Below are 13,352 nucleotides of genomic sequence, written 5' to 3'. Positions count from 1 at the left end.
ACAGCCACGGGGTTACACCCCTCGAACCATTAACTCTAATCTGTGCACTGGTCCTAAGGCTGTGTGTTTTACCTACAGATGCCTTGTATAAACACACTTTCTGGAATATGTAAATACATAGCACCATTTTCCAAAGCAAGTTGTAACAAATGCGCATTTTAGAGGAAAGACATTAAACTGCTTTTGAAATAAAAGACCTATACTGATATATATCATCAATTTCTGGACTTTAAGCGGACACTGGGAATATCAACCGGGAAATGACTAGGATGCAGGCAATATAAAACTGTGGGGAAAATGTGGAAAAGTGACCATGTGTACACATTTTGTATTTGCAGTGAAGATCAGGAAGGTGATGTTAGTGTAAATGGAAACAATATGACCAAGGTTTTCTTTCAAGGTGGTAACTGGACATGCAGGAAAGAAAAAGGGAAGAAAAAGGCGGTGAGGAGCAGCCTGAAGGCACCCACAATAAGAGCAACACAAAGAAAACCCTTCAACATATTAACATTCCACACACGTATGGCAGGATGTCATAGATGTGTGTTACACAAGTTCAATAAGTCTTTAAAAATACAGTAAACATTATGTGTGCATAATTTATAACAAATTCCAGCTTTGAACAGAAATATATGCAATAGAGAATCATTTTCAATTCTTTCAGTATTGCTATTTTATTGCTATTTTCTCTGTTTAATTCCTTCTGGAGAAAGCACTTTGAAGAACTGTGGCAACTCACTTAAAATGCGATATAATAAATGAACATTTAGTGATTTCAATCAAGACTTAAAAAACCATATGTAGAGGATTTTAATCAATATATTTCTCAATGTACTACTTAGATATTGAAAGGAAAACCCATTTATCTCTATGTATGTTAACAGTAGTATCTCGAAATCAACTCTAACAGAGGAAAATGTTTCTGAGTGCCGGGGAAGGTCGTATCGGAACACAGAAATAAGCCATAATAAATCGAATAAACGGAATGATCCATTGTTACAGTTCTGGATGCAGTTTGCATTTCTGTGGCGGAAAAGGAGTTTATAAATTATGAAGTGTCTCAGATCACTTTGTCTTTACTGTATTCTGCTATGACTGTCAGCAAAAGTCGTTGTTCAGAATAATTAGACGATCGACCAGGGCAAACGAGAATAGTCCTAAATGCTGAAATGACCGTGAATGTTGCGCCACCTAGCGGACACAACCTGCCATTTCACAATGATGCACTACAATGTTCATGGAAAATCATTAGAAAAAATAACCGGCTCTGTGCATCACATTTACTTTTAAAACATTACATTAGGAATTTGTTATTTGTCAAGTCTTTAATTCGCGATGTAATCTTATGCAAAATGTATATCTAAGACTGAATACATTCCGAATGCTGTAGACGAAGAATCACAATTTAAACAGAATTAAGTGCTTCACATACACAGGTTTCTCTGAAGGAGACAAAGGCTCCGTCTGAGACGAGTAATTTCATATTTGTTTTTCAATAAGGTTCATACATTTTCCCTGTTCGAGTGAAAATCCCGAAATAGCAAAGCACATCTTAACCGGTGTGTTCATTATTTATCTATCAACTATCACGGTGATCTTCCAACATGAGGGAATATTCAGCTGCTCACCTGATTCGCTTTACGGGGATTCGGCATTTTAATTTTTTTGCTTTTATTTTTCATTAGCGATCACATTTCACGGACGTGGTCATTTTATTTCTCCGTGTCATCATTTTAATTGTCCCTCGTGGCACTTCACCTAAATTAAAACATTGATTTTACACAGAGCTTTTTTATTATTCAGCCTTTCAATAGCAGCACTATTAACGTAAGAATAAACGACGTCCGAAATCGTATTCGGTCACTCACACTCACATGTGAAATATGGCATAAATATCCTACACTTGTCGGCTCTTAATGAATAAAAGAAATGCTGTTGTTAAACAAGGCGCCCACAAGCCACATCTCTGCCGGGACTCGAACCCGGAGCCTCTGGATTAGAAGTCCAGCGCGCTATTCCATTGCGCCACAGAGACTAAGCCTACCAGGCACCGACACACTCCGTTTAAAATTCATACGCTCTTCGCTGACGTCGTTCGCAGCATCTCTCAGCATCAGGACCAGTTGGGCGACATTTTGGCGCTGTGTGAACAGGCCGCTAGAGGGCGCTGATGTCGCCGCGCTCTCACTTCGCTATTCGGAGCGCAGAGAGACGGACGCGTCCGGCTGCGCGGTTGCGAAACCTCGTTTTCCCGCCAAAATTTGCCCGGTTGAGAAACGGTTTCTTACAAAATCTCTCATAATGTGCGCAACACGAATTCATCAGGCAGTTTCACAGACGAAGCAACCCGCAGAGGCGAGTGTTTCTGTTGCCTTGGTATGGTCAAAAAAGCACATGTACGCGGTGAATGGATCATCTCTGCAATAAGGTAAGGAGTAGTAAGGTAGTAGTAAGGTAAGTAGTAAATACGTTGAGGGACTAAATATAATAATTAAATAATAATGCACAAGAAAGGACCGTGTTGAAATATTGGCATTTTCACATGGTCCTGGAGGCGGAGAGGCCACAGCAGGGTCCGGATCGCAAAGTTACACTTAGGATGTTGAAGGAAACTAGACGGAATAACATAATAAATATGGCGTGTGGAAAATGTGTGCTTCATCTCAGTCATCATTCCTTTTGGGCCACTTTTCTTGAAACACATTGTTTGGATCAACTGGATGCTTCTAGTTTTGTAACTGAACTCTGGCAGAACTGAATCATGTTGGAGTTAAAGGACAGTTATAATAACCTGGACAGGCCAAGGATTCCGAAACCAAAGAAACTAATCACTAAACACAGCCTACAACAGTCTCAACAATACTGAGAGCACATGGTGTAGTAGTTATGGCTCTCACCTCAAAGCCCTGAGAGTCTTAGTTCAAACCCCTTCCCCCACAAGCATGTTTTAGACTGAAATAAGAATACACTACTCTATGAATGGGCAAACAAATGTAACTAATTTGGTTATGTTGGACAAAGAAATCAGCTAAATAAAGGTTATTCATTTCCATGAGCAAGATGTGGAACATTTTTACGACGACTCAGTTTAACGGGAATATGTACTGTCAACATTACTGTATTTATTCCCGCTGTGTTTTCTCTTTATTTGTCCACAATTAACTTTCACCCACCACTTGAGTGAAGACTCCATAGGCGCAAGTTGCTGTAGGCGAGACACTGAGGACGCAGAGACAGCGCTGGGGTTTGTGAACAAGGCAGCCGTTTATTTTTAATGATAATGACATCATTACTGCGCAGCTGCTAATGAAATCATCATCATCATCATAGAATTCAAGGATAAAGAAATACCACAGCAGAGGTAGTCTTCCAAGCCTAAATTGCCACTACTATACCATACTGAAGCCTAAATGGACACAGCCCAGGCAATACAAAGGAACATGGCTCCAGCAAAAACCTCATAACTACGGTGGAACAAATGTGAAATAATTCTGGTCGGAAGGTCTGGACATAATTCAGATGCATCTGATACATATACGTATGCATTTTCTTAAAAGGGTGTTTATTTGTCTTAAGCGCAAATACTGGTGAACAACAAGCCAAATGAGAAATGAGTTCACGGTGTAAAGCTGTTTGCTGGAAAAACCGCTTGTTCGATCGCCGTTGAACGGTCTTAACTACAGCAGTAATACAATTTTTAAATGTGCTAAATATTTTAAATGTGCTCATTGAAAAAGTGTCTTTCAGACATAATTCACACTAACAAGACACAAAATAGAGCCTAAAATGCAGCTCTAGCTAGTGAGCAACTTAACTGCTGTACAATACTTAGTAACCTCTTATTTAGGCTATTTTGTTGCCTATATTATCTTCAGTAACTATCCACTCATTAACTTTTTTGAACTAAGCAACTACCCCTCTCTAAACTATGAAACTTGTAATATTATACAAATTCTGGTTACCAAAGATGAGCATTAAATGAATATTAAATACTATACAATACAAAAACCACTTCTATTTTTATAACTGGTGTTCTCATTAGAACACCTTTCATCAGTAGTAACTGATCGTCCTCATGAAACAGTTCTTTCCCTTATTGTAACCATGACTTGAGCTACACAAAAAAAAAAAAAAAAAAAAAATCAATAGTGCAATATTGACACTCCCTTCTTTCCTTTCTTACAAACGAAAAGAGAAACAATCACTCACAAAATTAATTCAAGTAATGTGTGCCCATGAATATTCACTGGCATGGGAAGGTGTGTCGACTGGATGGCAAGGGATCTGCCACCTTGAAAAACAAACCAGAAGACTAAGAAAATAAATTTTAGAGAAACACATGGGGTGTTAACCTGAAGGTTTATGTGACTCATGTTCCTCTGTATTGCCAGTTGTTTGAAGCCAAGCAAGGAATTGTATGTGCTTATCATTTACATATACGCGAAGCGTTTGCCTTAACGATTGTTAGACAACTGGCTTTTTAATTTGTTTTCCAATTTATCATACTCATGTCAGGCTGGCAACAATCAACATCTGTAGAGTACATTTAAAAAAACAGTCTGATGTTTTTTTCACAAAATTGAGACCTAATATTGAGTACTCACAAATACACACCATATAAATACATGATTATTCTTTACTGTGAGTAAACTGTGCCAAAAAAATGTTCATAAGAGCAACCTAATTATTAATTATGCTGTAGAAACTTTTTTTTTTTTTTTTTAGCTAAAAGAAATTGAGCATCAGATGCTTTACCAAGTAAGCAGTACAGTGTCTTCCTGGTCATGTGTTGAATGATATTTTACAAGTGATTTTAATAGTTGTCAGGAAACACTTAATCCTTCTTCAACCCTCCCATGCATACGTATGGTGCGCGCGCGCACACTACTACCAGTACACACAGCACAGACAGACACATTCTCTCACATGCAGACATATTTTGTGTCCACACAGGTTCACAGAACAAAAGCCATTATGTGCATCATCATTGGTTTGGGATAAAACATAGAAACATACAAAAATAAGAATAAAACTTAAATCAAGACCTTGTCTAACAAAATAATTTAATAAACTGCAAAATGTGGAAATAAAAAATATGTACATAAAACAAAATACTGGCATAAAAAAATACATTATAAATGCACATAAGAACACAAAAATTAATTTCAAATGAGTTTGTACACAGTCATATGCACTACATTAGTATGTAAACTGTAAAACATATTGGTACGCTACTCTGTCCAGACTGCATGGGTTAGTTTGAATTACGTGCGTTAATTCTGTACGAAGGGCTGTTTTTTGTGTGGTTGCACTGTACGTGCAGTAAGATTCCTGGGAGAGATGAGACACGAGGAGGAGCTCGCATTTCCAAGAACAACTGGGTTCATCCAGCGTCACCACTGGAAAGGTTAGAGTATAAAGTATAGAGTTAGGTAGGCTGGGCACCGGTTCTCTATGCACTATATATAACTGGAGCATTTGTCACGTTTACTTGGGTGAATTAGAACTGAGTGGCACCAGCTGATGGTAGCAACATGACAAACATCACCATACCCTTACAGCCCCACAACATCATAGGATGCAGACGGCACATTGAGGGTGAGAGAAAAGAGCAGACATGTTTCAGGGTGAGATGGAGACAGGACTGGAGGAGGTCAGGGCCTCCTCTCACCCGAGTAGAAAAAGGGCAAGGGAAATTATAGCGCTGCTGACTAACATGTCTCCCCACATCCCTCTTCCTTTTCAGCTTCCCGTTGCCCGCCCACCCACAACCTCGACTGTCCTAAGAGAAGCTCTGCACCGGCTGGCTGACCCGCATGCAGGCCCAGTAGAGGCCTCGCCCCAGACTTAACAAGACCAGCATGAGCATTACGGCCCATGAAGCGTAGATGCCCCGGTACACCTGCGCCTGGTTCCAGGTACCGGCCTATAGAGAGAGAATGAGAGGAACACAGACAGAGGTTATTTGTGCATTTTCCATATTCGTAAACAGTGTCAAACAGCGAGCGTATGACCTTCTTTTGGCAACTCCTGTGGGGACTTTTTGAAGAAATACACACTTTTCAATGTGTAATATACTGTTCCCATTAAAGGTCTGAGCACATTTGCTGGAAAATTGTTCCACAAGGCATTCGGTGAACAAGAATGAACAGGAAACGAGCCGACATATCTTCCCACATCTTCTGCAGCAGCTCCCTGAAACGCAGGACACCTGTGTGCTGTTTTGCTTTATTTGTTCTGTCCAGTTCCTCCCATACAGGCATTTCCCAGGTCTCCCTGATGCACTCCAAATTTTGGCTAGTACTGTTCAGCCTACAGCGTACGCTAAATTATACATTCTGCAACATGCAGTGCATTTGACTAAAACACACACTGAGGCACATCCACTTACCACCAGTCCAGCAGTGGTCATACTGAAGAGCAAACACAACAGGAAACACCACAGGGTTCTTCTCCTCGGGTACCTTCGACCTATCGAAGACCTGAAACAAAGATAACAATCCTCCTTTATTACTAATGGTGCACTAAATTTGGTTATTTTCAAGAGTCAACACACTACATGTATCCTTATATAGTGCTCTGCCCTGAAGACAAACTCAAGTGTTCACAGGGTTACAAAAATGTCAACTACAAATACTAGCGCATATAGTGAATATTCTACTTTGCGCTGAGAGACAGCTAAACAAACCACTGGAACGAACATGTTAACTGTGATTCGTCCTGTCTACAGCTACATTCAGCTCCGATGTCCACGGTTGCCTAGGAAACGCTTTATTACACACGAGATCCTGAGCGCTTATACATGAAAGAAGTTTAACTATAATGTTCATTATATCTCAGAAGTGAAAGACGTTCTCTGATAATTCATGCTGTGGTTGTTCTTTAAAAAAATAAGGGCTTGTTATGTAAGAGATAACTAAACACACAGCGCTACAGAGCACAGTAATGGTGGCTGTGTTACTAGAGGACTTATAGCTATTTATGCATCCTGCAATGCAAACTTTCCTTGGTTTGAGTATCTGTCCACCTGCAACCTGAAGTTAACAAAGAGGGCATGCAGACAGCATTTAATTTTTCAGCGAAGGATCAGATAGCTGATGGGGATCTATGACAATAAACTGGGGTCCAACTACGATTCGCATTTTGGTCAGAAACACCGAAATGCAGGATACTTACACCTTCCTGCAGTGGGGACACCTGGCAAGTGTCTTATCTGTAAATTCTGTCCACTGAAACATGAAACATAATATCGCTATTATTTTCCTCTATATAGATTTGAACTATAACAGGAATTATAATACAGAAAAACGAATAAAAGCCCTTAGATTCAACAGCTAGGCTACATTCATTCAACAAAGTTAGAAATAAAGATTATAATGATAATGGCAGTTTGATTATAACAACGATGATGATGGTTCTTACCAAGAAGGTGCTGCTGCAGTGTCCGCAGATGACTCGTGCACCTACTGGCTGGGGGTCTGGGCTTGATGGTCCCGGATGCACAGGACCCAAATTTATTATCCTCTTGCTGGAAAGACAGGAACACACAAACTGACCCAAGATCGGCCACCATAACATAAGCTATTTCATCCTGGATTGATAAACTCAGCTGCTCTTTTAATCAAAAACAAACTACACTGGATCACAAGCTTATGAACACAATTGGGATTGGAAGTCTTTCTGTAACTCTGTTTTGGACTCCAAAGTTAACTTTGTCCACCAGTTACAATCAATAACAGCTTAATAATGGATGTAACTCTTGATATACAGTACTGCGCAAAAGTTTTAGGCACTTGGGGGGGGTGCTTCCAAAAATAATGCTCTTAATTAATAAACTTCCTACAAAGCTTAGTAACCATCCATCATCAACAACAGCTTGTCCCAAGCGTGGTCGCAGCTGGCTTGGCAGGGTCCCGCTCTCTGGCGGATCTGGGGTTCAAGTCCCGCTTGGGGTGCCTTGCGATGGACTGGCGTCCAGTCCTGGGTGTGTCCCCTCCCCCTCCAGCCTTGCGCCCTGTGTTGCCGGGTTAGGCTCCGGCTCGCCGCGACCCCGCTTGGGATAAATAGTTTCAGACAGAGAGAGAGTGTGTGTGTGTGTATGTGTATACTTTCTTTAACGACATACAAAACCCTTACTGTAGCATTAACTTTTTGCAAAAGGAATGCTAATATCTAAAAATCTAAATCTGGAAATCTAATATGTGGTCTTTCCCATTGATACTAATCCAGAAGACATTAAAAAACTGTATAAAACATATTTTGTGAAACATCTAAGTGCCTAAGATTTTTGCACAGTGCTGTATTTTCTGGATAGGTTCAGATTCTGTAACAGCCTTGGATATAGCCATTTTATATATACTGTCTGTGCATATTATAATATAAATAGCTGTAAAGCTATTGTTTTGTTTTTATTAACTTTGAACTACATTATAATTTGACATGTTTTCTCCACGAGGTGTTCAAAAATGACTTCTGTCCATGTCGTCCCACAAACATTAATCTCCTGGCATTTTCAGCTCTCTTTACAATCTTGACTTTGGTTTCCATGGTAATAGCACATCTCTTTTTACTTGAGTTATTCAGAAACATCAAAAACAACTGACAGGAGCTGTAAACGACAAGGAAGTGAATTGAATTAAGGTGATCTTGCAATCATATCCTGGCTGGATGTGCTTCACTGCTGTCTATCAGCATGGTGCATTAATATGGGTTGCAATCACTGGACTACAAACAAATCACGTACCCCAGTTTCAGCAACTGACTTCTGCACTTCCTTCAAAATGATGGCTGATGTCTTTGTCACTTCCTTTACAAATTTACGTCTGGCCTGGGCACTATGTTCTGAGAGGCAGCCTTCTTTACACAGCGACTGGGTGGTGTGATACATCTTCCACTTCCTGATATCACACTTCCATAGTGCTCATTGGGACATCCAAGCTCTTTGAATTTTTTTTTTGTACCCTTTTTTCTAACTTCTGCATTTGGATCACTTTATCTCTTACATTTGTGGTTTGCACTTTAGTTGTATTTTTCACAGTGTGTTCACAGCCTAGCCAATGACCTCTTCCACAGAGTGATTTTTAAATCCACAAAATGTGACCTTTATCTTCATTGCTCGCTGGTAGAAACTAATCACAATTACGTCCAAATAAGAGGTCAATATGTCTAGTTTGGGAACAATTTGCTACTTTAAGCTTTTAGAGCACAGGGGTTTGAATACTTATGCAAGAACATTTCAGAAAGACATTTTATTTCTAATAGTGAGCAACAACTCATGATTTTGGCTTTTGAAATAGACTGTTACTATGAAACAGCTCTCAGTAAAAATAGTGACTGGGAGAACATTTCTATGTATCTTTTGAAATCCAGAAAATGGTGCTAACTTTCAAAGGACTTGAATACTGGAATAAGGCACTGTACCCTAAACTGAAAATTACACAGCTGTACAAATGGGTAAATCCCAGTAAGTAGCTTAACATTTTACGTCACCTTGGAGAAAATCATGAGCTAAATAATTAAATTTAAATGCAATGTAAATGTAGGTAAAGATACAGTGTGTTCAGAACATGCAAGTTTCCTGGAGGGTGTGTGAATCTAGGGTGAGCACAGTGTGAGCATGATGGTATCTCTTACCAGTAGGGTCGGGGACAGGCAATCCTCTGGGATGTCACTTTGCAAATAAGCAGGCAGTTGCACGGACAGCGAACATACTTCTTCCCTGCGGGGGCATTCTTAATGGGCTGGAGGGACAGAGGGAGAATGGTCGCAAAGGGTTGGGTGAGGAGACAGATGGAAAGAGTGGGGAGGAGAGAGAGTAGGTGGAAGGTAGAGATGGACAGAAAGCGTTAGTAGCGTTGCTTGATGCTGAAGGTGATAAGACGTTGAAAACATTCTTGATACTGAAGTTAAAAGATGAACAATGCAAAGCATTTTTTTTTAAAAGAAGTCAGCAACTTTACACAAACACAGCATTCAGACATTCTGGAGATATATTTCATGGTTTCCAGTTTCTTTGGCATGAAGGGAAGAACTATTTATTTCATTAAGTAGCGGCTGCAGGTAAGTAAACGTGTTTCTGCATGTGATCGTCCGCATGTTTTACTTACTGTTGCTTCGTTGCAGACACCACACTTGACCACATGCTGGTGGATCTTGCCCTCCACGCTGATAAGACTCTGACACACCCTGCAGCTGATGACTGGGGCGCTGCCGCTCTCAGGGGACGTGAGGGGGGAGTACTGGGGTGGGTTCTCACCCGGGAGAACAGAAGGCTGTGGGGCACTGGGAAAGGCAGGGAAACCTTGAAGAGAGAGAGAGTATATATCATATATATTATATATCTACATACATACACACACCCACTGCGTGGACACTATACATCCATCCCTCACCTAACAGGATTCATTTGCTCCGTGAAATCACCACGTTAGAAGAATTCCGGCCATTAAGGAGTCACTCTACCATTATGTCTTATGGGGAAAAAAAACTGGTTCTAGAAAGGAAAAACTAAACTAAAACCCAAAATAAGAATTTTTATGTGTGGCAATGATAACATAGGTCGCAGAGCACTTTATTAGGGACACTTGTACACCGGCATATTCATGCAATTATCTAATCAGCCAATCATGTGGCAGCAGCACAGTGCATGAAATCATGCAGATACAGGTCAGGAGCTTCAGTTAATGTTCACATTAAACACCAGAATGGGGAAGAAAATGTGATCCCAGTGATTTTGACCATGGCATGACTGTTGGTGCCAGACAGCCTGGTTTGAGTGATCTCCTGGGATTTTTACTCACAACAGTCTCTAGAGTTTACTCAGAATGGTGTGAAAAACAAAAAACATCCAGCAAGTGGCAGTCCTGTGGACGGAAGCGCCTTGTTGATGAGAGCAGTAAGAGGTGAACGATCAGACCGATACGAGCTGACCAGAAGGCTACGGTAACTCGGATAACGCTCTTTACAGCTGTGCCGAGCAGAAAAGCATCTCAGAATGCACAACACATGGAATCTTGAGGCAGATGGGCTGCAGCAGCAGAAGACCATGTCAGCTTCCACCCCTGTCAGCCAAGAACAGAGAACTGAGGCTGCAGTGGGCACAGGCTCACCAAAACTGGACAGTTGAAGACTGGAAAAACAGCCTGGTCTGATGAATTCTGGGATGTGGCAGAACCGGAAATTCACAGCATGAAAGCGCAGTTGACAAATCTGCAGAAATTGTGTGACGCAATCACGTCAACATAGGCCAGAATATCAAAGGAGTGTTTTCAACATCTTGCGGAATCCATGCCACGAAGAACTGAGGCTGTTTTCAGAGCAAAGGGAGGCCCTACCCAGTGTCAGTATAGTGTTCCTAATAAAGTGCTCAGTGACTGCATTTTGCAGTGGTAAAATACTGAACTATCTTATTATCCAAATTATTATAGGTGGCCCCATGAATTGCACAGAGTAGCGAGTAATCTTTGTACCATCCCTGTCACCTTTGTATTCCGACTAGTAAACAACAAGAAACGGTTTATTTACAATCGTGTAAGTATTTTCATGTTACAAAAGCTCTTTAAATTATTTGAATAATTGAGCTGTTTCTGTCTTTATATAGTGTATTTCTAAATCTTTGCATTCAATCTGCTATTTGAGTTGTGAGTTGGGTTTACCTTGATCAATGTGATTGGTTGAAAGTGTCCATGTGACAGGAAGTAGCAAACAGGAATTTTCTATATTCGGCAGCTGGTCTTCTTATGGAAGTACCATAGCAACAGAGTGCTTTGCGGAGCAAACTACGCAGTCGGAACAGAATAAAATACCTCTCGTAATGTAAAATTACAGCAGTACCAAGGAAAAAGTCATTACACTGAATACTAGCATGTTGTGAGAGAAAATTGAAAACATTTTCATTGTACGGGGCCCTTATATGCGGTAAGAGTGAAATAACACTAACATTGTACTGAGTGTGTTAGTGAGGGGGCGCGGTAGCGTGGCAGGACTGGCAGGGTCCCGCTCTCTGGCGGGTCTGGGGTTCAAGTCCCGCTTGGGGTGCCTTGCGACGGACTGGCGTCCCGTCCTGGGTGCGTCCCCTCCAGCCTTGCGCCCTGTGTTGCCGGGTTAGGCTCCGGTTCGCCGTGACCCAGCTCGGGACAAGCGCTTTTCAGCCAGTGAGCGTGTGTGTGTGTGTGTGTGTGTGTGTTAGCACACCATATACACTCCCTGTCCCACAGAGTACAATAACACTGCAGGAAGACCGGATTAGGACAACATACCCGCTTAATGTACTATTTTATTGTACTGTAGCGTGCATCAAGACAACGCATAAGCACACACCCCTGCAGTGCCGCTCGCTTTAAAGCTCTTCCAGCACGCCATCAATAAATAGAAACGATTACAGGGCCTTTAGCTGTCAAACACTAACAAGTCTAGCCGCGCAATTCCATATTATTAATGAGAAAATACAATTTAGCGGCCAGTTCATATTTCAAAACGCTTTTTACAGCAGAAAAAGTTGTTCAGCGAAGCAGAGACTTCACTTACCGAATAGTCAGCGATACCAACGAGTTACTTGGGTGGGACGTGTGGGGTACATTAAGACAGGTGTGTCAATGTATATCATCATCATCGTACGAGTCGAGTGTGTGTCACTGTGTATCTAGATGTGTGTGTGTGTGTGTGTGTGTGAGAGAGAGAAAGAGAGTGAAATCATCCGTGAGACAGACACACGTGACATGACACATGTCATGTACTATGCCATGTACTACGCCGTAGTCTACGGTACTCTCTCTCTGCGGTCGGTCGGTCGTACATCATGATGAAGCACAACCGGGCGCGCGCACCCCGTGTCTTCTTGGCTCTGCACGAGACAAAAAGCGCGCGGCCTGCTTCGGCTCGCGCCCCTCCGGGTACCCCGCAGTGAAGCGCGGCACACAGAGGGCGTGTGTGTGATGCTGCGCGGCAGGTGCTCGCCCCTCTCCTCGAAGGTAAACACAGGTGTGGTCGTGCGGGGCGCTAGACCCAGCAGCAGTACTCACCCTGCGGTTTAGACGGCATCCCGAAGGGCGCCATTCCCTCTATTCCACCGTTACTGGCCTCCCCGGGGTCGGAGAGCAGCGGCGAGCGCTCGCCGTCCGCCATGGCAACAGCACAGAAGCGAAAAAGCAGCGGGAAAAGGATTGGCGACGGGCGGCGGCACCCCGGTCTGCCGTGGCGGCAAGCGGTCGTGTTGTGACGAGCGGGTCACGTGACTGCGAGTCCGCATGCGCCGTACCGGAAGTTAAATTAAAGCAACGGGGTGGATATTTCAAAATAAAAGCCGTACGTCGGAATCGAGCTTCGAAAGGGAAAGTACGAATATCAGTTTGACT

At 42.0% G+C, this 13,352-nt stretch overlaps 1 protein-coding gene and 1 non-coding gene across 2 annotated transcripts; both read right to left on the bottom strand.

The window, feature by feature from the left end:
- Positions 1 to 1,961: 1,961 nt before the first annotated feature.
- trnar-ucu (transfer RNA arginine (anticodon UCU)) lies at positions 1,962 to 2,035 on the bottom strand. The gene has a single exon. It is a non-coding gene; the product is annotated as a tRNA-Arg (tRNA).
- Positions 2,036 to 5,119: 3,084 nt separating this feature from the next.
- LOC108926151 (type I phosphatidylinositol 4,5-bisphosphate 4-phosphatase-A-like) lies at positions 5,120 to 13,219 on the bottom strand. Its single transcript, XM_018738680.1, has 7 exons — positions 13,020 to 13,219; positions 10,107 to 10,300; positions 9,634 to 9,740; positions 7,423 to 7,528; positions 7,177 to 7,229; positions 6,392 to 6,482; positions 5,120 to 5,926 (listed from the first exon to the last, which is right to left on the bottom strand). Exons 1-7 carry the CDS (start codon positions 13,120 to 13,122, stop codon positions 5,783 to 5,785), a joined length of 798 nt encoding a protein of 265 aa, XP_018594196.1. The 5' UTR covers positions 13,123 to 13,219; the 3' UTR covers positions 5,120 to 5,782.
- Between the last annotated feature and the right edge of the window lie 133 nt (positions 13,220 to 13,352).

This window comes from Scleropages formosus, chromosome 3 (assembly GCF_900964775.1).
Source record: "Scleropages formosus chromosome 3, fSclFor1.1, whole genome shotgun sequence".
In the NCBI taxonomy this organism is placed as follows: domain Eukaryota; kingdom Metazoa; phylum Chordata; class Actinopteri; order Osteoglossiformes; family Osteoglossidae; genus Scleropages; species Scleropages formosus.
Note: the sequence above shows the minus strand (reverse complement) of the source record. Positions and strands in the feature narration are given on the sequence as shown.

Bases quoted from the DNA above. Each gene is read 5' to 3' on its own strand.
- LOC108926151 (XM_018738680.1), bottom strand. From the start codon at position 13,122: ATGGCGGACGGCGAGCGCTCGCCGCTGCTCTCCGACCCCGGGGAGGCC. The intron at 7,529-9,633 runs GTAAGAGATACC...CTGTCTTTCCAG, and splicing joins GCCTGTCCCCGACCCTACTG to CAAGAGGATAATAAATTTGG. The intron at 7,230-7,422 runs GTAAGAACCATC...TTCATGTTTCAG, and splicing joins ACTGCAGCAGCACCTTCTTG to TGGACAGAATTTACAGATAA.